Here is a 24,193-nt window from a genome sequence, read left to right as displayed (position 1 = left end):
CGCTAAAAGCCTTTGTAGGTTTAGGATTAAACAAATTAAACCTTGGCAAGCCACTTAAATGATCTCACTTCCTCTCTATACAATACCCCTCTCTCTCACACACACACAAAACAAAGCCATGTTCACGAAGTCACGCACGAGGTAAACAGGAATAAAGGACAAGACTCACAAATCCCAAATCTGGTAATGAGTTTAGACACTAAAGCCAAAGACAATTGTGGGCAGACGCTTTAACTGTGGGCAGATGCTTCCCGGGTCCCCCTTTCTGTGGGCAGACCCCCCCCCCCCCCTTTTCTCTCTCTCTCTCTCTCTCTCTCGCTCACTCTCTCTCTCTCTCTCTCTCTCTCTCTCTCTCTCTCTCTTTCTCAGACACACACACCCCTAACACACTCCTTGCACACTCGCATGCAGTCCTAGCCAGCATAGAGTGCGATTTGACCTCTGTATTCAGACCCGTCCCACACCGCTAGTCCCATCCTCCTCCTCCTGTGTACACGTGCCAGGGATAAATCCTGCCTCTCCCCCTTTCTCCACCTCTTCTCTCTGCCACGCATATACACAAGCAGGGCTCCCTCTGCCAACCCTCACTCACACACAGCCTCTGTGCAGTCTAGTTCACGTTCCTGGTGCTTTTGGTGCTTAGACATTTTGCCTTCATGGAGGACTACCACAAACCCGACCAGCAGACGGTGCAGGCACTCAGGAACATCGCCAACCGCCTCCGAATAAACTGCATCAAGGCTACCACTGCTGCCGGCAGCGGGTAAGACCCTTTAACTCAAACTGACACAGACACACACACACACACACATACACACAGTCGTAAATCTAGGGAAGAGTGTATAAAGACTCCTTCATACACACAGGTACACATGCACACCCATGTAGAATACAAAATGAAACAGCATGTTTTCTTTTTGCTCTCATGTGAGCTATGGAAAAATGTAACTGAGTTGAAGACGAAATGTAGGGTAACTGGGGTAACTAGCCCCCTGGGGTAGACGGTAGCCGCTTATATCCCTTCATAGTTTGTTTGTCTAAGCAGGACCATCATCCACATACCACATTTTTTACAAAATGTTGCTTTTTTTGTGTCAGCAATGGTTGGTTACCCCATGTTACCATCTGATGCTGTGAGTCACTACACATATGTGATGCAGATCAAAACCATAAAGACTTTCCGTAACAATAACATTAAAAGTTTATATTTTCCTCAACATCTGTATGTATTGATTTTTATATAGACATACAGTAGCTTGTAGTTAGGTCATCTGTTTATATAGTTTAATTGTAGAACGCTGTATTCTTGAACAATTTACGGATTATTTTGTTTATTCTATTGAGCAAGATTGATGTATGGCCATTGTGGCTCAACATGAGATTATTTCGTTTTTTTCGATATTAGAAAATGTTCCATTGTGAACAACATGAAAGGATACATTTTGCTGTAGTGTCTGAAATTAACTCCTGTATCTGGGGAAAAGAATAGCGCGTCTTCATTTGTCTGACCGCAGGCAGGTAAGCGATGGAGGAGCCCTCGGAGCTTGCGCGTCAGTTGTTGGCACGAGACAAAGCGCATGGAGATAACCCTGGCTGGGATGTGCGCTCCGCCATCTTCGTTGATTTAGATGGGGGGGAATATTGGTCATTAAATATTATTAATAATTACTCCGCAATTACTCTTAGTGTGAACATCCAATTGAAGTTTATTACTAGGCTAGAGTGTAATTATTGTATTAAATAGAGAGCCCATGCACAAACAAGTGCGCACGTTGGGTAATTCTGTAAAGAACATATTTCATTGTGATTTTTGTGAAGAAATCACACGTTTATTTGAGAAAGGCTATCAATCATCATTTATTGCTCAAACACAAACTCCAGCACCCATGAATTCCATCATGGCTCCATCATTCGACCATAGCCTATACACAAACCATCCACAAATAGACTAAGTGCGCAAGCCTAGAAAATAAGCAACTGCCATGCGATTGGTGATTGGAGAAAAACCCCTCTACCAATTTAGGGTAGGGTCCTTGCCAGAATTTGTAAGTTTTATTACGTTTTTAGAGCATCTTACTTAAATCGCCGACTGGAAATGGGAGCTAAATGTTACAAAGGTTTCCACTAGATACAAAGTCAAAATATGCTGTAGCGTAAAAATGAACATAAAATAAAAGCTTTTTTGTCTTATTTTTAGGTTAGGGTTAGGCATTAGGGTTAAGGTTAGGGTTAGGCATTAGGGTTAAGGTTAGGGTTAGGCATTAGGGTTAAGGTTAGGGTTCAAATCCCATTTTAAGAAGATAAATTGTAGAAATGACCTTGTGGCTTAGGTAACTAGTAACGACCACAAGGTTATAAGCCCGGTGATGAATGTGATTCCAAATGGCGCCCTCTGACTGATTGACTAACTGGCTCTCTGACTCGTGCTATTTCCAAAATGGTCCACATTTCTCCCCAGTCACCCATCGTGACATCACTGTAATTGGGAAAAAGAGGGAGCCAATGGGGCACCTCGGTTAGAGCATGGCCCCCTCATCAGTATTTTGGATGAACTATTCCACTCTAATTATTATTACCCATGTTTCCCCATGGTGCCATAGAATTCTTTGGCGAGCTCAGATTTTAGACTGTGCCACTTAAAATCCAGTTAGACTCTGATTAAATTCGGAGTGATTTTGAGATTGTAAAGTGATATTTCTGTTCTGTGTGTGTGTGTGTGTGTGTGTGTGTGTGTGTGTGTGTGTGTGTGTGTGTGTGTGTGTGTGTGTGTGTGTGTGTGTGTGTGTGTGTGTGTGCGTGTGTGCGTGCGTGCGTGTCTATGATACTGTCTGCTATGTGAACACCTGTCAGTAACATCCCTCCCTGCTCATACACTCTTAGAAAAGACATAACCTATAACCTAAAATGGTCCAATAGGAAAACCCTTTGAATAACCCTTTTTGGATCCAGGTAGAACCCTTTTGATTCCAGGTAGAACTCTTGGTTCCATGTAGAACTTTTTCCACAGATGGCTCTACATGGAACCCAAAGAGTTCTACCTGGAACCAAACAGGTTTTTCCTATGGCGACAACCAAAGAACCCTTTTTGAAACCTTTTTCCTAAGCGTGTACTCCTTGTCTCCCAGATATCCCACATCATGCTGCAGCGTTGCAGAGATCATGTCTGTTCTGTTCTTCAACACAATGAAGTACCGCGCAGAGGACCCCAAGAACATCAACAATGACCGCTTCATCCTGTCGAAGGTGAGACTATTGGAATTAAATAGAACACTATTGTTGCGTTCTATTACTGTTATTGTCAGATCCATGTTGTGAGATCCTCCAGCTCACCTCCACTGTTTTGGTTGGGTAAAGGTCACATAACGGTCAGGATCTGCTTCCGTGATACACTTGTGTTACAGCTGGTGTGCGATTGTCATGTGATATGGCAACAGTCATAAGAAGCAATGTATTTTACACTCCCTGGTTGTGAAATAGTTACGTGGTTATGTCTTGGGTTGTATTAGAGTAACATGGGTTTTCCTCTCCTTAGGGTCATTCTGCACCGGCCCTGTACTCCATGTGGACAGAAACTGGTTTCCTGAAGGAGAGTGAGCTGCTCTCTCTGTGCCAGGTGGAGTCCAACCTGGAGGGACACCCCACACCTGTGAGTGATAACTACTACACATCACCTTTGCTAACCTAAAGGTTAGCGCACACCTCACCTTTAATAGCCTAGCAGTTAGCACTGTAGCAAAACTGAAAATGGAAATGTGTGCTCTTCTTGGACAAGTTCAGGTAGTACCTCACTGAACGTTGATAACTTGTAACCTATAATAATAGCTTAACGTTTTATAACCTACTCAACACATCCTTGCTCTCTGTGGTGATAGTAACAGTCCTGTTCCTGTGTATGTGTTGGAGTTTCAGAAGCAACAGTTTGTGGATGTGGTCACTGGCTCTCTGGGCCAGGGTCTGGGTGTAGCCTGTGGGATGGCCTACACCGGGAAGTACTTTGACAAGTCCAGGTAGGAGTTCACATACATATTTGTGGTCTTTGCAGGCCTCTGAATTCTAAAGTGTTAAGTATGGACTCAAATACATAATGAGGTATTTTAGAACTCTTAGGGCATAGTGATGTATTTTAGAGCTCTTTAGAGCATAGTGTGTTATTTTAGAGCTCTTTAGAGCACAGTGAGGTATTTTAGAGCTCTTTGGAGAATAATGATGTATTTTAATGCTCTTTAGAGCATAGTGAGGTATTTTAGAGCTCTTTGGAGCATAGTGAGATATTTTAGAGCTTCTTAGAGCATAGTGAGATATTTTAGAGCTCTTTAGAGCATAGTGAGCTATTTTAGAGTTCTTTAGGGCACTGTGAGGGTTTCTAAGGTCCTCTGGGTGTGCAGTATCTGCATGCTCTGCTCTTACGATTCTTCTGCTCTAATAACCACAGCCCCTGCGGCCACAACTCAGTTATTTTTACCATCCAGACAGATTCTGTCTCAGAATCCAATTCAGACTTTACATTAGTATTCATCACTCAGTCTATTGTTCAAAATCAGACTCACATTCCCCAGTCTAATTCAGGTTTTGTCTCAGAATGAGGAATGCGGATCTCTGATATGTGGAATGTGGATATTGCCAGTCCTGAAAATATGCCCTGCCCTGGATAGATTTGTGCTAGAGGAGGATTTTGTGTGGGTGGTGGTTGAAAATGATGACATAAGCAGATTATCAGGCCATTTGATTAAAATATGAGCATTTGCTTTGTTCAAAGGAGTCTGTGTGGCTAGAAGCCTCAGTCAGTGTAGATGTGAGGGAATGCAGTAAGTGGGATAAAGGGAGAGGTAAAGGTTACCAATTTCCCGTTGTGGGAGAGGGCTTTCACAATTCCCAGGGGGTGTTCAATCCGTTCTGTCACTTCAGGGGAAATGGATGAATTTGACTTGAAAGGTTTCATAGAGCACTATTTGGTGTTGGGTAGAATGATAATTTGATCTTACCACTTCTTGAATCTACACTGTTTAAAAAAGGTACTATCTAGAACCTAAAAGGGTCCTTCGGCTGTCCCCACAGGAGAACCCTTTGAAGAACCCTTTTTGGTTCCAGGTAGAACAATTTTTGGTTCCATGTATAACCTTTTCCACAGAGGGTTCTAAATGGAACCCAAAAGGATTCTACACGAAACCCATAAAAGGGTTCTATGGGGACAGCTGAAGAACCCTTTTGTAAAAAAAACATTCTAAGAGTGTATACACGCGCATATGCGCACACACGGCACACGGCACACACACACGGCACACACACACACACACACACACCCCTGTCTCACCCCCCCATCCCTCTCTCTTGCCAAGCTACCATGTGTTCTGCCTTCTGGGGGATGGGGAGCTGTCTGAGGGGGCAGTGTGGGAAGCCATGTCCTTTGCCTCTTACTACCAGCTGGACAACCTGGTGGCCATCTTGGATATCAACCGCCTGGGCCAGACCGACCCAGCGCCCCTGCAGCACCACGTGGAGAAGTACCAGAAACGCTTTGGGCGAGGTGTGTGTGTGTGTGTTGTGTGTGTGTGTGTGTGTGTGTGTGTGTGTGTGTGTGTGTGTGTGTGTGTGTGTGTGTGTGTGTGTGTGTGTGTGTGTGTGTGTGTGTGTGTGTGTGTGTGTGTGTGTGTGTGTGTGTGAAAGTGGGTTCACGAGTGAGAAGGACAGAGTGAGTAAGAGAGGTAGAGATCCTATTTGTCAATGTAATGACAGCGAGAGAAAGTCTATGAATGTGTGAAGGCACACACATTTTCTGACGTGAGTGTTGCTGTCTACAGTTGGCATGCCATCATCGTGGATGGGCACAGTGTGGAGGAGCTGTGTAAGGCTCTGAGCCAGGCTCGTCACCAGCCCACTGCCATTATCGCCAAGACCACCAAGGGCAAGGGAATCCCAGGTACTCTCACCCTCGTATGGCTATTGGCTACATCCTATCACTCATACCTGTTAATGGGCTAACCTCTCAGTATGGTGTGTAAAGTATATAAGGTGTTGGGCCATTGATTTTTCCTGACCATGTGACCTGACTCCAGGTCTGGGGGTTTTCCCCGTCAGGAGATCACATCGTCAGGCTAAAACCCCTGGGCCTAAATACCCATTCAAATGTTACTGTGTATCAGTGGTGGAAAAAGTACCCAACTGTCATACAGTACTTGAGTAAAAGTAAAAATACCTTAATAGAAAATGACTCAAGTAAAAGTAAAAGTCACCCAGTAAAATTCTACTTGAGGAAAAGTCTAAAAGAGTTTGGTTTAAAATATACTTAGATATCAAAGATTAAAGTATAATACATTTTAAATTCCTTATATTTAGCATCCAGATGGCACCATTTTCTTGTATTGTTAATTTACGGAAAGCCACAGGCACACTCCGACATTCAGACATCATTTAAAATGAAGCATGTGTGTTTAGTGAGTCTTCCAGATCAGAGGCAGTAGGGATGACCAGGGATGTTCGGTTGATAAGTGCTTGAATTAGACTATGAGTACTTTGGCTGACAAGGAAAATGTATGGAGTAATTTGTAAAATATTTGCTTAAAGAATGTAGTGAAGTAAAAGTAGTCAAAAATATAAATGGTAAAGTAAACTACAGATACCCCCCCAAAACAATTTAAGTACTACTTTAAAGTATTTTTACTTAAAGTACTTTACACCACCGCTGTGTATACAGCATGTGTGTATTCTAATATTATGTCTGTCTGCATTTACCAGCTGTGGAAGATAAGATGGGCTGGCATGCCAAGCCCCTGTCCAAGGACATGGCTGAGGGAGTCGTGAAGGATCTGCAGGCGCGCATCTTGAACAGCAGCAAGCGCCTGTACCCCACCACGCCCGTAGAGGATGCCCCGCCAGTCAGCCTGCGCAACGTCCGCATGCCCAGCGCACCCGCCTACAAGCAGGGAGAGAAGGTAACATACAGTACATGCATCTCACCATATACTGTACATATGTGGTTGTACAAATTATCCCAGGAATATGGACTCCACTGGGGCTCACCCTATAGTCGCAAACATTATATCATAATAGAAGCAGTCACTCACACCTTAGATTGACTACTGTCAGAGAGAAGGTGGTATAATGATACATGAACAAACAGGCAGAAAAATTTACTTATTCATGACTGACTGGTTGATTGATTCGTTGATTTGTTGATTGACTGGTTGTATTTCTCAACAGATTTCCACCAGGAAGGCCTATGGCATGGCCCTGGCTAAGTTGGGCCGTTATAATGAGCGCGTGGTGGTCCTGGATGGAGACACCAACAACTTCACTTACTCAGAGATCTTCAAGAACGAACACCCCAACCGCTTTGTTGAGTGCTACATTGCGCAGCAGAACATGGTATGAAATTAACCCTAACCCTAACCCTTACTCAGACCTTAACCCTATTGAGTTTTAATTGATTTTCTCTTTATCACATACAGTACCAGTTAAAAGTTTGGATACATCTAATCATTCAAGGGTTTTTCTTAATTTTTTACTATTTTCTACATTGTATAATAATACTGAAGACATCAAAACTATTAAATAACACATATGGAATCATGTAGTAATCAAAAAAAGTGTTAAACAACTCAAAATCTATTTTATATTTGAGATTCTTCAAAGTAGCCACCCTTTGCCTTGATGACAGCTTTGCACATTCTTGGCATTCTCTAAACCAGCTTCACCTGGAATGCTTTTCCAAAAATCTTGAAGGAGTTCTCACATATGCTGAGCACTTGTTGGCTGCTTTTCCTTCACTCTGCGGTCTAACTAATCCCAAACCATCTCAATTGGGTTGAGGTCGGGTGATTGTGGAGGCCAGGTCATCTGATGCAGGCCTCCATAACTCTCCTTCTTGGTCAAATAGCCCTCACACAGCCTGTATGTGTGTTGGGTCATTGTCATGTTGAAAAACAAATGATAGTCCCACTAAGCGCCAATCACATGGGATGGCTTATCGCTGCAGAATGCTGTTGTAGCCATGCTGGTTGAGTGTGCCTTGAATTCGAAACAAATCACTGACAGTGTCACCAGCAAAGCACCCCCACACCATCACACCTCCTCCTCCATGCTTCATGGTGGGAACCACACTTGCGGAGCTCAACCGTTCACCTACTCTGCGTCTCACAAAGACATGGCGGTTAGAACCAAAAATCTGAAATTTGGACTCATCAAACCAAAGGACATATTTCTACCAGTCGAATGTCCATTGCTCGTGTTTCTTGGCCCAAGTCTCTTCTTCTTATTTGTGCAGAAATTTGACCATAAAGGCCTGATTCACGCTGATGTTGAGATGTGTCTGTTACTTGAACTCTGTGAAGCATTTATTTGGGCTGCAATTTCTGAGGCTGGTAACTCTAATGAACTTATCCTCTGCAGCAGAGGTAACTCTGGGTCTTCCTTACCTGTTGTGGTCCTCATGAGAGCCAGTTACTTGAAGTAACTTTCAAAGCTCTTTACAATTAACGGATTGACTGACCTTCATGTCTTAAAGTAATGATAGACTGCTGTTTCTATTTGCTTATTTTAGCTGTTTTTTTAGCTGTCGTTAGAAGGAAAGGAAAGAAATTTGACAAATTAACTTTTAACAAAGCACACCTGTTAATTGAAATGCATTCCAGGTGACTACCTCATGAAGCTGGTTGAGAGAATGCCAAGAGTGTACAAAGCTGTCATCAAGGCAAAGTGTGGTTACTTTGAAGAATCTCAAATATAAGATATATTTTGATTTGTTTAACACTTTTTTGGTTACTACATGATTCCATGTGTTATTTCATAGTTTGGATGTCTTCACTATTATTCTACAATGTAGAAAATAGTAAAAACCCCGGAATGAGTAGGTGTGTCCAAACTTTGACTGGTACTGTATACGGAGCCAATTATGACCATTCTATAAACCCAGACAACAGTCTTTCTAACTAAACCAAGCTTTAAAAGCCAACCTGTTTTAAAATTACTTCTAAATTATACTTTTGGTTTAAAAAAAATCTATTCAGCATTGTTAAAACATTGCAGCAGCATTTCGTGGCTCAGCTTAGCTGTCCTCTCTCCTCTGCCTCTGTCTCTCTCGCTGATGCTCAACCGAATGCCCTGTCCCTAGACCTGGGTTCAAATACTATTTGAAATCTTTAGGATACTTTGAGCATTTTGTCTCTAGCCTGTTTTAAGTGCCAAATGGTGGGGCTTTACAGTTTCTGGATGAATCTATTGGCCCATTAAGCCAGACAAGCTCAATCAAGCACAGATAAAGTATTTGAAATGATCTCAAATAGTATTTGAACCCTTGCTCTGCCTGTCACAAATTTTGCTGATGCTGATTTGCTATAACAAAATGCCTCTTTACTTCTGTTCAGACCACTGACTCGTTGAGCGAATTCCGCCTCTCTCAGGTCTGATTAGCTGAATAAAAACTTCTCTCTCTCAGTGTTACAGAGGTTGGCCTGATGAATAATGGATGTTGGTCCATCCATAATGTAACGCTGGAGAGAGAGACATGACCCACTTACAATACACCATGCCAAGCATCCTCTCTCCTACATTCTCCCTCCGCTGTGCTTCCTCCTCCAATGCCTCACCACGCTTCCTCCATCCACCATGCTTCCTCCCTCCGCACAGCTGGCTGGTTTGTCGTCTTGAGGATTTGAACCAGTGACCTTTCAGTTACAGGCCCAGCACTCTAACTGCTAGGCTACCTACCCTCTATTCCTATCCTCTCATTGCAATCGGACTTTAGATTAACATTTTGGGAGAGTTGTCATTCAGGCCTGGCTGTATTACTGTGCTGGTTCCTCCTGCAGCAGCAGCCTGGCAGCCTGGCAGCCTGTTCAGGTCATGGCTGTGTTTGATGAACAGCCGTTATGACAGTTATGCTGAGCTGTGAAGTGAAATATGAATCAGTGTGAGGAGGGTGGGTGTGGCCGTCTGGCTGATCTGACTGTCTTACTGACTGGTTGGGTGACTGACTGACTGACTGACCGGATGGATGGTTGGCTGGCTGACTGACTGACTAATTGGCTGCCTGGTTGACTGGCTAACTCAATGACTGACTTTTTTATTTTATTTTATTTAACTAGGCAAGTCAGTTAAAAACAAATCCTTATTTACAATGACGGCCTAGGAACAGTGGGTGAACTGCCTTTTTCAGGGGCAGAACGACAGATTTTTACCTTGTCAGCTCGGGGATTTAATCTAGCAACCTTTCGGTTACTGGCCCAACGCTCTAACCACTAGGCTACCTGCTGCCCCTGACTGAATGGATGGCTGACTCACTGCCTGGCTGACTCGCTGGCTTGCTGGCTGATAATACCATTGTTATAAAGATGATTGTGCAGAATAAAGTTAGATTGGCAGGTTCAAATGAGACAGACAGATTGTCTAATGGGGAATCTTTAATATTGATAAGAGAATAATGAGAGAATCAGAGGTACTGCTGTTCATGTTATGACTTATTTATGACTGCATTATGTATGGCATGGTTGAATACTCGTTTCGGATTTGCTTGAAGTGCATTCTAGAGCGTGCATTATTTCCCTTTATAAACTGGATGGTTCGAGCTCAGACCATATACCACGGGTATGACAAAACATGTATTTTTACTGCTCTAATTATGTTGGTAACCAGTTTATAATAGCGATAAGGCACCTAGGGGTTTGTGGCATATGGCCAATATACCACGGCTAAGGGCTGTATGCAGGCACTCTGTGTTGCGCCTTGCTTAAGAACAGCCCTTAGCCGTGGTATGTTGGCCATATACCACATCCCCCTCAGGCCTTATTGCTTAAATAATGCACGGTATATCAGCAAGGTAGAATTCAATGGCTATAGTTATTTCTTACATGTTCTACGTTTGAGCTGCTTTTGAAAGAAAAAGTCGAATTGAAAACATTATTGGCATTGTTGAATTCGATTCTTATAATAGCAAGCTAGGACTGATGGTTTGGTTAGTTAAACTAGCAAGTCTGTTTGTTTGGTTACCAAGGCAACTGCTGTAGCTATCTAGTAAACTTGCTAGCTGCTTCAGTGGATGTTGAACACATTTCTACCTGCAAATGAACACATTTCCAGCAGCAAATGTTTTAAATTATAGCCATGGCATAGTATAAAAGGGATAATCAACTCGGGCTCTATGCGTTTCATGGAAGACAATGCAACTCTGTGAAGGTCATTTCCACTCCGCTAGCACGTTGTGGAACACACCTTCCACGTCGTTCATTGTTTTCCATAGAAGGCATTGTCCCTCATTGATTATCAGTTACTCATGTCATCATTGGAGTCATGCGTATTTGAATACGGCATTAAAGGGGCAATCTGCTGTTCAAACAATCACATAGAGAGAAAGAGACCGAGACACACAAGGAAAGAGAGAAAGAGACAGAGACACACAAAGAAAGAGAATAATGATCATGTCAATGGCAAGAGCGCTATCCTCTTTGTCCAGGTTAGATGTGGGGCAGAAGGAAATTGGATAATAGTACTTCTATCGGGTACTGATATGGAATAGGAAGGAGTCCAATGGCAACTCAGAGGTTTAGACAGCCACGGTGAAGAGAAGAGCAGGGGGATCGGGGAGGGCTTTTGAGATATGAAACAGGAAATTACAACTTCTGAGAGAGAAGCACGCCGCTGATTCCTCCCATATGGTACCATAAACTCGTGTGCTTTTGGACTGACTGAATTCTCACTGACTTTTACATAGCGTAGGTCTGGGTTTCTGGGAGGCGTGACCCCCTCATTTTGATTGTGATTCGCTCAGAAGTCATTGTCCCCGTGGAGACCTCACTTAACCCCTTTGTATTTTTTCCCGTCTAGGGTGACCACATGTCTGCCTTTTGGCCCTTTATCCCACATCTCGCAACCAAACCATCACGTGCCGCACTTTATTAACAAATTAAAACACTACTCATTTACCAAACAGATTGTCCTGTAATTTCAATCAAACGTCCCATTTGTTTGATGACAATTGACATTTCAACCTGCGTCTTTTGCAGTCACATGGCACTTTTCACAAGGTATACAGTGCCTTTAGAAAGTCTACGTACCCATGGTCCACGTTGTGTTGTGTTAAAGCCTGATGTTAAAATGGATTAAACATAGATCTTTTTGTCACTTGCCTACACACACAGCCCATAATGTCAATGTTGAATTATGTTTTTCAAAATGTTTACTTGATGAATGAAACATGAAGGGCTGAAATGTCTTGAGTTCATAAGTATTCAAGCACTTTGTTATGGAAAGTCGAAATAGTTCAGGAGTAGAAATGTGCTTACCAAGTCACATGTTGAGTTGCATGGACTCACTCTGTGTGCAATAATAGTGTTAACATGATTTTTGAATACCTACCTCATCCCTGTACCTCACACATACAATTATCTGTAAGGTCCCTCAGTCGAACAGTGAATTTCAAACACAGATTCAACTACACATACCAAGAAGGTTTTCAAATGCCTCACGAAGGAGAGAACCTATTGGTAGAAAAAAACTAAAAACACACGTTGAAAATCACTTTGAGCATTGGGAAGCTGTTAGTTATCTCTACCATGTAACCACGCCAGCCCAGGACCTCCACATCCGGCTTCTTCACCTGCGGGGTCGTCTGAGACCAGCCACCCAGACAGCTGGTGAAACTGAGGAGTATTTCTGTCTGTAATAAAGCCCTTTTGTGGCGAAAAACCTACTCTGATTGGCTGAGCCTGGCTCCCCAGTGGGAGGGCCATAATATCGACAGAAACACGGCAAACGTTGTTTAGGATCCATCCTCAAGGTCTTTTAAACATATATATTCGACAATATATCCGTCGAGGCAATTGGGATCTCATAAGAAGCGATTGGAAAAATGGCTACCTCAGTATTTTACGCGAGATTTTCTGCGGGAGACACCATGTGGCCACATGCTATATATGGTCCCTTACAGCCATTCTCCAATGGAAATGCCTAAAAAGACGTCACAATGCTGTAGACACCTTGGGGAATACGTGGAAAACGTAAGCTCATTCGTAGCTCATTCACTGCCATATAAGGAGTCATTGGCATGTAACGGTTTTAAAAAATGCGGCACTTCCTGGTTGGATTTTTATCTGGGTTTCGCCTGTAACATCAGTTCTGTGGCACTCACAGACAATATCTTTGCAGTTTTGGAAACGTCAGAGTGTTTTCTTTCCAAAGCTGTCAATTATATGCATAGTCAAGCATCTTTTTGTGACAAAATATCTTGTTTAAAACGGGAACGTTTTTCATCCAACATTTTTAATAGCGCCCCCTAATGCATAACTGGTTTTAAAGGACAACAGGAGGAGGCAGGTAGCTGGGTCCAGGGGAAGGCAGAAATTCATACACAGAGGGTTCAAAAAGACAACAGTACAGGCAGGGAAAAGGCAAGTAACTTTGTCCAGGACATCAGGCAATAGGTTGATAACAGGAAATCTGGCTAAAGTACAGGCAGGGAATAGGCAAAAACTATCATACATGGGAGGATAAAGTACGGGAAACACAGAGCTCAGACTAGATGTGTGTCACAAAACAAATTATTGCTCACAATTATGGTGTGGAAAGATCTGAACTAAATAGTGTGTGATAATGACATACAGGTGTGTGATCAGAATTCAGGTGATTGGGATCTGGAGAGTGATCTGCGTTCAGGGGATCTATGTGTTTGAGAGTGTGAGTTGGAAGCAGACGTTACAGTGCAAAGCTGTCATCAAGGCAAAGGGTGGCTACTTTGAAGAATCTCTTATATAAAATCTATTTTGATTTGTTTAACACTTTTTTGGTTACTACATGATTCCATATGTGTTATTTAATAGTTCTGATGTCTTCAATATTGTAATACAATGTAGAAAGAAAAAAATAATAATAAAGAAAAACCCTTGAATGAGTAGGTGTATATATTGTTTTTCTCACAAACCTAGTGCACTGGCCCTTTAATAGTCCTGTATTAGCAGACCAATATAGTTGTTTGTAGTGCGGACAAAAAATAAGTCATAGATATAGAATAAATAGTGTTCTATGTGATTCTGGGTTCCGCTCACCTTCAGCTGAAGCTAATTTATCTACAGTAGCCTACAATGCTATGTCTCTGCAGTTGCAGGACCACCATAGAGATGAATTTACATGTTCCTGTGGGGATTAATTGGGACTAGATTTACTGCCGAGCTCCGGATGAGGCTCATTCAGGGAAGAAGAGGAGGATGGTCTTTCTGAATCTATTTCTGCATCTTAAATGCCACCCTATTCCCTACATAGTGCGCAAAATAATAACTGCACCTTTTAAGGAATAGGGTTACTTGGAAGGGTTACTTGGAAGTAAATATTGTTCTGCCATCAGCTTCATTAAAATAATATTCTCAGTAATTAATCTCCCTAAAGTCACCAGCTGCCACTGTTCAAATCAAATCAAATCAAATCAAATTTTATTTGTCACATACACATAGTTAGCAGATGTTAATGCGAGTGTAGCGAAATGCTTGTGCTTCTAGTTCCGACAATGCAGTGATAACCAACAAGTAATCTAACTAACAATTCTAAAACTACTGTCTTATACACAGTGTAAGGGGATAAAGAATATGTACATAAGGATATATGAGTGAGTGATGGTACAGAGCAGCATACAGTAGATGGTATCGAGTACAGTATATACATATGAGATGAGTATGTAGACAAAGTAAACAAAGTGGCATAGTTAAAGTGGCTAGTGATACATGTATTACATAAGGATGCAGTCGATGATGTAGAGTACAGTATATACGTATGCATATGAGATGAATAATGTAGGGTAAGTAACATTATATAAGGTAGCATTGTTTAAAGTGGCTAGTGATATATTTACATCATTTCCCATCAATTCCCATTATTAAAGTGGCTGGAGTTGGGTCAGTGTCAATGACAGTGTGTTGGCAGCAGCCACTCAATGGTGGCTGTTTAACAGTCTGATAGCCTTGAGATAGAAGCTGTTTTTCAGTCTCTCAGTCCCAGCTTTGATGCACCTGTACTGACCTCGCCTTCTGGATGATAGCGGGGTGAACAGGCAGTGGTTCGGGTGGTTGATGTCCTTGATGATCTTTATGGCCTTCCTGTAACATCGGGTGGTGTAGGTGTCCTGGAGGGCAGGTAGTTTGCCCCCGGTGATGCGTTGTGCAGACCTCACTACCCTCTGGAGAGCCTTACGGTTGAGGGCGGAGCAGTTGCCGTACCAGGCGGTGATACAGCCCGCCAGGATGCTCTCGATTGTGCATCTGTAGAAGTTTGTGAGTGCTTTTGGTGACAAGCCGAATTTCTTCAGCCTCCTGAGGTTGAAGAGGCGCTGCTGCGCCTTCTTCACGACGCTGTCAGTGTGAGTGGACCAATTCAGTTTGTCTGTGATGTGTATGCCGAGGAACTTAAAACTTGCTACCCTCTCCACTACTGTTCCATCGATGTGGATAGGGGGTGTTCCCTCTGCTGTTTCCTGAAGTCCACAATCATCTCCTTAGTTTTGTTGACGTTGAGTGTGAGGTTATTTTCCTGACACCACACTCCGAGGGCCCTCACCTCCTCCCTGTAGGCCGTCTCGTCGTTGTTGGTAATCAAGCCTACCACTGTTGTGTCGTCCGCAAACTTGATGATTGAGTTGGAGGCGTGCGTGGCCACGCAGTCGTGGGTGAACAGGGAGTACAGGAGAGGGCTCAGAACGCACCCTTGTGGGGCCCCCGTGTTGAGGATCAGCGGGGAGGAGATGTTGTTGCCTACCCTCACCACCTGGGGGCGGCCCGACAGGAAGTCCAGTACCCAGTTGCACAGGGCGGGGTCGAGACCCAGGGTCTCGAGCTTGATGACGAGCTTGGAGGGTACTATGGTGTTGAATGCCGAGCTGTAGTCGATGAACAGCATTCTCACATAGGTATTCCTCTTGTCCAGGTGGGTTAGGGCAGTGTGCAGTGTGGTTGAGATTGCATCGTCTGTGGACCTATTTGGGCGGTAAGCAAATTGGAGTGGGTCTAGGGTGTCAGGTAGGGTGGAGGTGATATGGTCCTTGACTAGTCTCTCAAAGCACTTCATGATGACGGAAGTGAGTGCTACGGGGCGGTAGTCGTTTAGCTCAGTTACCTTAGCTTTCTTGGGAACAGGAACAATGGTGGCCCTCTTGAAGCATGTGGGAACAGCAGACTGGTATAGGGATTGATTGAATATGTCCGTAAACACACCGGCCAGCTGGTCTGCGCATGCTCTGAGGCGCGGCTGGGGATGCCGTCTGGGCCTGCAGCCTTGCGAGGGTTAACACGTTTAAATGTCTTACTCACCTCGGCTGCAGTGAAGGAGAGACCGCATGTTTTCGTTGCAGGCCGTGTCAGTGGCACTGTATTGTCCTCAAAGCGGGCAAAAAGTTATTTAGTCTGCCTGGGAGCAAGACATCCTGGTCCGTGACTGGGCTGGGTTTCTTCTTGTAGTCCGTGATTGACTGTAGACCCTGCCACATGCCTCTTGTGTCTGAGCCATTGAATTGAGATTCCACTTTGTCCCTGTACTGACGCTTAGCTTGTTTAATAGCCTTGCGGAGGGAATAGCTGCATTGTTTATATTCGGACATGTTACCAGACACCTTGCCCTGATTAAAAGCAGTGGTTCGCGCTTTCAGTTTCACGCGAATGCTGCCATCAATCCACGGTTTCTGGTTTGGGAATGTTTTTATCGTTGCTATGGGAACGACATCTTCGACGCACGTTCTAATGAACTCGCACACCGAATCAGCGTATTCGTCAATATTTTCATCTGACGCAATACGAAACATGTCCCAGTCCACGTGATGGAAGCAGTCTTGGAGTGTGGAGTCAGCTTGGTCTGACCAGCGTTGGACAGACCTCAGCGTGGGAGCCTCTTGTTTAAGTTTCTGCCTGTAGGCAGGGATCAACAAAATGGAGTCGTGGTCAGCTTTTCCGAAAGGGGGGCGGGGCAGGGCCTTATATGCGTCGCGGAAGTTAGAGTAACAATGATCCAAGGTTTTACCACCCCTGGTTGCGCAATCGATATGCTGATAAAATTTAGGGAGTCTTGTTTTCAGATTAGCTTTGTTAAAATCCCCAGCTACAATGAATGCAGCCTCCGGATAAATGGTTTCCAGTTTGCAAAGAGTTAAATAAAGTTTGTTCAGAGCCATCGATGTGTCTGCTTGGGCGGGGATATATACGGCTGTGATTATAATCGAAGAGAATTCTCTTGGAAGATAATGCGGTCTACATTTGATTGTGAGGAATTCTAAATCAGGTGAACAGAAGGATTTGAGTTCCTGTATGTTTCCTTCATCACACCATAGTGTGATGAATATTGTGATGTAACTCCTCTCTTCTCCTTTTCCCTCTAGGTGAGTGTTGCCACTGGCTGCGCTGCCCGTGAGAGGAACGTTGTGTACGCCAGCACCCTGGCCTCCTTCTTCACCCGGGCCTACGACCAGCTCCGCATGGCTGCCATCTCAGAGAGCAACATCAACTTGTGTGGCTCCCACTGTGGCCTGTCCATTGGTGAGTCTGTCTGACCCTCCCCCAAACAAACCCCGGGCACACTCCCAAATCCTCACTCCACTCCACGCCACTCCCACAACCACCCACCATCACCCCCATACACTGCAACCTGCAACCTGTCACCAAAGATGGTGGATAAATTAAGATAGTTCACTCAAGCCGTTTACCATTGAAAAATTCTATTATGTTCCTGTCTGCTTAACTGGGTGTGTCTCATATAAACAACAACGCAATAGCAGCTGGGTCTGGTTTACTTAGTTAATTGACTTTCATTGAACCTGAAAAAAAGAAGCAAGTGGGATGTCTCACTTCCTCTTCCATCTCGGTCACCTCAACGAATGTTCCCTATTAACTGCCTGTGTGCGTGGTCGTGCACCTCCTCCAGGACTGCCAGAAATGCCAGGTTGCGCAGAGACGCAAGAGATTGAACTTCACTGAGTTCACCCCGTTAGTTTTCACTTTATAGATCAATGTTTTTTCTGTGATTGAATCAACATTATATCAGCCCCTTTTCAATGCAACAAACCAAAACAAATCCAACTTTGCAAGATTTGGTCTGTGATTTTGTTGTAGGGAGAGCAAGAGCGCAACGGAGAATTATATTGTTAGTCAGGTAAAAATCTTATGTCTTAATAAAAAGGAGCAATGTTGTATTTTGAGACAGGCTTGAATATGCAAATAAGTCAATATGCAGAGGGATAGCCTACATTGTCTAATTCTCTGTATAGTAATAATAATACATTTTTATTTTGTAAAGTGGTTTCTTGTATCATACAACACAATAAAATGCTGTTTTACAGTCCCCTATTTGGCCCATGGTGTTACAGACCAAGTAAAAAATCATGAATGTCAAGCCCTTCATAATGTAAAAATGTTTTTAAACGTCTCATGCAATGTAGGCCTGCATTGAACACCACACATAGGCTATATCACAGAAATCAAAAGCTATTTCCATGTGAAAATGTAATAGGATTTGCCCCATTGGTTTTGTTGGTAGGCTTACATTATGCTGAAATAGCCACAATAGCCTAATGGCTACTGTCTAAAACTGTAAATTTGCTCTGTGCCACCAAAGAATTGAGGGAACATTAGTCACACAACCCCACTCTTTCTCCAGTGACTCTACCCCCTCTCTCACTCTCTTCACTCTTTCTATTGGCTCCTCACGTCAAAGCACCCTCAAATGGTACTGAATTCCCAACGTGACTGTCCATCTCGTGCGGTTGATCCAAGTTCCTCTCTTTCTTTTTCCCCACTTCTGTGTTTTCCTCCTCACCTCCTTCACCCCCTGAGGTCCCCTAACCTCCCTCTCCCCCCCTGACCCCGTCTGTCCTGGATGCTGTCACCTTCACCAGGGGACCTGATGCCCCTCTCCTGTTAGTCCCTCAGGTACACTGCATGCCACTCTCTCTACGTCCGTCTGTCCTACTGTCTGTCTGTCCTATTGTCCGCATTCTTGTCTGTCTGCCTGTCTTATACACCTGCATGTCAGTCCACCTAGCCTTTAGCTTTATATTGGGTTGAAATCATATTTGAAATCTTTTGCTTGAGCCTGCCTGGAGTCTTGGCTGGATGTGATTTGCACCAGGAAATCTCAATAAAGAGCAACACATAGTATTTTCTTTCTACGTTACAACATTTTGGAAGGAAATTAATCTAGTTGAGTGTTCCAGGAGAGGACGGTCCGTCTCAGATGGGTCTAGAGGACTTGGCCATGTTTAGAGCCATCCCCATGGCAACCATCTTCTACCCCAGCGATGGTGTTTCTATTGAGAAGGCAGTGGAGCTGGCCGCCAGCACAAAGGTACTCATAATCCCTCCCACCAAAATGCTTTTGGTTCTTATCCCCTCACGCCATGTTATTGGCCCTCCAACATTGGCGCATCTCCCTATGCCCCTGCCCCAACACCAGAGGGTATGCTTTGTGTTCAAACCCTCAAATGTATGACCATAGTATTCCATTCTCTTTTCTAAGGGTGTTTGCTACATCAGAACCAGCCACCCCGAGAACCCGATCATCTACAGCAGCAACGAGGACTTCCATGTTGGACAGGCTAAGGTGAACTCTTTTCTATATTACATTAACCACACAGGCTATCACAGCCTTGGATAAACCACATAAATTTCCACCTACTTCCAGACATGAGCTGATTAGTTAGATGATTAGTTTAATCAGTTCTACAGCATCCATATTAGGAACTCCCTCACTGAGGAAGTATTGTCTGACAACTGAAAGAGTTCCTATTATGGATGCCGTACAAGTGGTTGAATGGCTTCAAATTAACACAGAGAGGGTTGTCTTTGAGTGGAATATAAACAATGAATCTCTCATTCAATAGTCTAGCTTTATGAGGTGTTTTATGAGATGTGCTGAAACCTTGTTGTTAACTCATCCCTGTCCATCTCAGGTGGTGTACCAGAGCGCGGAGGACAAGGTGACCGTGATCGGAGCAGGGATCACCCTACATGAGGCCTTGGCTGCAGCTGAGATGCTCAAGAAAGGTACAGTACAACTACAGCCAGATTTGAAGAAATACTTGGAACCCAGAACCGAACTGTATAGTGATTTGATGATTCCTGGCTGTGGCCATTCTCGCTTTTCTACATGCTCTAATATTGGCAACATGCGTTAATGAATTTGCTATTGAATCCAATCCATTCATTAGTTTTGGCGCACAACTTCTATATCCTATAAGTGTTGGCCTTTCTCAATTATATGTTCAAGCTTATCCTGTTTATAAAGTTATATCCCTCTCTATATCTGAACCTCGTTGTTTGAAGGTTTTAATGTCATTCTCTGTATAGTTGCTTGAATCTTGTTCTCGTTTCTCCATTGAAACACACTACTTGGGGTTTCACAATTACGGCAACTTTCCCAAAATTCCCAGGTTTTCCATAAATCCTGCATGGAGTATTCTAGATTTTCCCTTCTGATTCCAGGAATATTCTAACCAGGATTTCTGGAAAACCTTTGGAGTTTCCAATCCTATACACTACTGTTGATAAACACTATGTTTCCCACCTTGTTGTTTTCCCAGAGAGGATCTTCATCAGGGTGATCGACCCATTCACCATCAAACCCCTGGACTCCAAGACCATCATTGAGCACACGCGCCAGACCAGGGGCCGGATCCTCACCGTGGAGGACCACTACTATGAAGGTATGCTTTTCGCGACCAGAGTTCCGACCTTACGTACTATTTTTTGCTAGAACACCAGGAAGTTAGAGAAGGAGATAGACACAGAGGGGGTAGACAGGAAAATTATAAAGATGGGGCTCAAACCCGTTGCCAGAGGTATGCTTGGTCAGGAGGCTTTCTGCTACACCAGAATCTGGCACTCAAGAATAATTGTATGTCATTTAGCCGTATATATTGCAACCTGGCAACCTGTCGTTTTTCTGCATTGTTTATTTATACAGACGGTATCCTCTCATTGGCTCAGAGATGATGCGGTGGCATGTTCTCATTAGCTTGAGAGGCATAGCGGGTTTTGCGCTCTCATAGTGGGCGTGGGCAAGACATATTCTGTTCTGGTGCATTTTGTTTGCTGAGGAGGAAGATTGTCTGTGTGCATGCGTGTGTGAGTGTGTGAAGGCCAGGGAGGCAGAGTGCTGTCAGATTTCCTTAGTGGAGCGTGTGCCGATGGGGATTCTGTGACCTAGATCAAAGATGTGTAGCAGTAGCAACCCCCTCTCTGCCCCCTAAGGGGGGAGAGACTGCACTCTTAGGAAAAATGGTTCCAAACGGGTTATTCAGCTGTCCCCCTACGAGAAGCATTTTTTGTTCCATGTAGAACCATTTTGGTCCCAGGTAGAACCCTTTTCAGTTCCATGTAGAACCCTTTCCCCACAGAGGGTTCTACATGGAACCAAAAATGATTATACCTGGGACCAAAAAGGGTTCTAACTGAAACCAAAAATAGTTATGCAAAGTGTTCTCCTATGGGGGCCACCAAAGAACCCATTTAGGTTCAAGATAGCACCTTTTTTCTAAGTGTCGGGATAGCAGGAGAGAAAAGAGAGAGTGAAAGAATGAGAGGGTGAGAATATGGTGGGGAAAGATGGCGAGGGAGTGTACGGCGACAGATATAGACCAATGGCTTCATCTTCAAGATCTCAAGACCAATGAGTGACCTCCGCTAGACATCTCCAGGCACAGATCTAGGATCAGTTTATCATCTGGAATCAAAAAGCTTTACTATTAGAGGGGGGAAAAAGCTGTTTGAGCTCAATGTCATTCTAAATTACTCCTGGGGAGTGTATCAGAGCTGGGGGAAGGATTGCTGTCATTTCAAATTGACTTAATGAAATTGGATTGACCCCAATCCTTTTGCAGAGATGCTTCCTTAACCTTCTCACTCTCATGTATTTCATTTAATGTTGCTGTTCCTCAGGTGGCCTGGGGAGGCAGTATGCTCAGCGGTGGTGAATGAGCAGGGCTTCACCCTGCAGCGTCTGGCGGTGACCCACGTCCCGCGCAGTGGCAAGCCCAGCGAGCTGCTCAAGATCTACGGCATCGACCGCGAAGCCATTTGCCAGGCCGTCAGGAAGATGCTCAGTGGCTCCGCCAACGCCAAGTAGCTCTACCCCTTCCTGCATAAGCTACGCCCCACCCAGCCCAGCCCCCATTCTACCACCCCTGAGAAAAATAGAGACATTGTTCCATGTCACCACCCACGCCTGGTAAACCCACCCCCTCACTGTGAAAGCCCCGTCCCCTATGTGTTTACTAAAGTAACGTGAGTTCGTGCTGTATGTACATTTTGAAGTAACAGTTACACATTTCACTTTTTTTCTCTCACACACATGCATACAATACACACACAACCCTACTCCCATTTCCTGGTAATTATGGGTAATGCCAGGGTCAAGGGGTCAACTTCAGAAATTAAAGTGAGAGGTCGTCAAACTCGGCTGGCAGGTGTAGACATTCTGCAAATCATACAATGCAATAAAGACTATACATGTTGTGACTCAATGTAGGCACCTTTATTTGATGCTCATGTGTTTTTAAAACTCTTCCCAGTTGATATGTTCAACCAAAACACAACCAGCAGCTGTTTGAATACTTTTATATTGTTCTGATGATGTAACTCTAAAGACAGGGTGGGGCAGCTGGTAGTGAAATGTAAGTGTCGTCTCCATGACAACCGTCTCGGGAAAATGTCATGTTTGTAAAACGTAGTCCAAGAAGGAAAAAAAAAGAAACAAAAGATGATCAAATGAAAATGTATGTGGGCTACAAATATCAGGAAAGTGAAAAATCCATACAGTTTGATCCATATGTCTCTCTATACCACAACCCAAACACGTTAGTGGACAGCTTGTGTTAGCATACATGTTGGTTTTAAACGTCCTTTTATCTCTACAACTCAGGTGTAGACTAGATAAACACATATGGGGTCAGATAACTGCCAAAATGTTGTGCGTAAAAGCTTTTGGCACATATTTAACTCCATATTAACACCTTTTACCTGCATGAGCAAACCAACAGTGTGTTAAAACGAGCCGTCTGAACATACCAATAATTTTTCTATGAGCAAATAATGTCCACTATAGCAAACAGTTGGACCTGGAGGTGAGGAAGAGGGACACAGGGCCAGCTAGGGCTTAGAGCGGGGTTGGGGTTAATTCCATTTCAATTAAATTCAGTCATATCAGGATGTAAATTTAAATGGAATTTACCCCAGCCCTGGCTTAGAAACTGTCTCTGTGCTTGTGGTCATGGTGATGTTGGGAGCATGCAGTTACATCTGAACTGTGAAGCTAAAACAAACACCTCATTTGTTACTTGAACTTTTGTATGTACCTTATACTTTCATCTATTAAAGCCCTCTGCATTTGAGTTTGAGAGTTCACTACTATTTCCGGGTGTTTCTTTGACTGTGTGCATGTAAATGTATCATAGCGTGTCTATTGAAAAAGGCACATTGGGGTAAGTATTTGCTTATGCAAAACATTTTATTAGAATAATGATCAAATGAAGGAAGACTAAAATGAATAACATCATTATAATTGACCATAGAGATAATTAATTCTAAATCAATTCTAAATAGATAAAACAATAAGTTAAACTTTAATATATTTGTAGAGTGTTCGTTTGAATATGATTAGAATTGCAGCAGGTTTCTCTTCATTTTTGATTCTGTACAATTTCGATTTGATCAGAACCAACACCCACAGTGAGTATCCAGATTTGATCGTGAAAGATTCCGACAGATGACCGAGTAGAGTTGGTCCATTGGTCGCCATGTTTACGCTGAGATCCTATCAGCAGACAGTATTAGTCTGAAAATATCAGACATCTGTTAGTCTAATGGCAGCTCTGCAATGTGACCTTGTAGGTAGCACGGTAAAAGCCATTGCCCATTCTACTGAGTCTTCTACAGTTGACAATCGCCGTGTCCCCAAGCCAGCCCAACCACTCACTGGACCCATATTTATTTTCAATCTCTTTTCGATATTTAATTCGATTATACCTTTATACCTGTAACCTGCCTCACCCAGTGTGATACGGAATCGCTATTATTTTTTATTTTATAATACATTCAAGAACCTCCAGAAGCTAACCAGCTAAGTAGCTACAAGCTGTTTAGTCATTGTTAGCCACTGCTAGCAGCTTTTACCTTCTGCACACCCAGCCCTGTTTTTAGCCTGGATAATACTCGCCAGTCTACCAGTATCGAACTGTCTACCAGTA

General features: G+C 43.5%; 1 protein-coding gene across 1 annotated transcript; it reads left to right on the top strand.

The window, feature by feature from the left end:
- The first annotated feature begins 427 nt into the window (after positions 1-427).
- On the top strand, positions 428-23,351 carry LOC115142709 (transketolase-like). Its single transcript, XM_065001685.1, has 14 exons — positions 428-763; positions 3,126-3,243; positions 3,533-3,646; positions 3,910-4,007; positions 5,337-5,519; positions 5,799-5,917; positions 6,733-6,929; positions 7,198-7,362; positions 17,336-17,492; positions 19,166-19,296; positions 19,468-19,551; positions 19,901-19,994; positions 20,531-20,660; positions 21,894-23,351. Exons 1-14 carry the CDS (start codon positions 657-659, stop codon positions 22,072-22,074), a joined length of 1,878 nt encoding a protein of 625 aa, XP_064857757.1. The 5' UTR covers positions 428-656; the 3' UTR covers positions 22,075-23,351.
- Positions 23,352-24,193: the final 842 nt, after the last annotated feature.

The sequence above is a fragment of the Oncorhynchus nerka genome, linkage group LG15 (genome assembly GCF_034236695.1).
Source record: "Oncorhynchus nerka isolate Pitt River linkage group LG15, Oner_Uvic_2.0, whole genome shotgun sequence".
In the NCBI taxonomy this organism is placed as follows: Eukaryota; Metazoa; Chordata; class Actinopteri; order Salmoniformes; family Salmonidae; genus Oncorhynchus; species Oncorhynchus nerka.
This window is presented reverse-complemented; position numbering and strand designations above follow the sequence as displayed.

Coding starts and splice junctions, on each gene's coding strand:
- LOC115142709 (XM_065001685.1), top strand. CDS start 657: ATGGAGGACTACCACAAACCCGACCAGCAGACGGTGCAGGCACTCAGG. Junction 17,493..19,165: donor CCACTGTGGCCTGTCCATTG/GTGAGTCTGTCT, acceptor TGAGTGTTCCAG/GAGAGGACGGTCCGTCTCAG. Junction 20,661..21,893: donor CACTACTATGAAGGTATGCT/TTTCGCGACCAG, acceptor CCTCAGGTGGCC/TGGGGAGGCAGTATGCTCAG.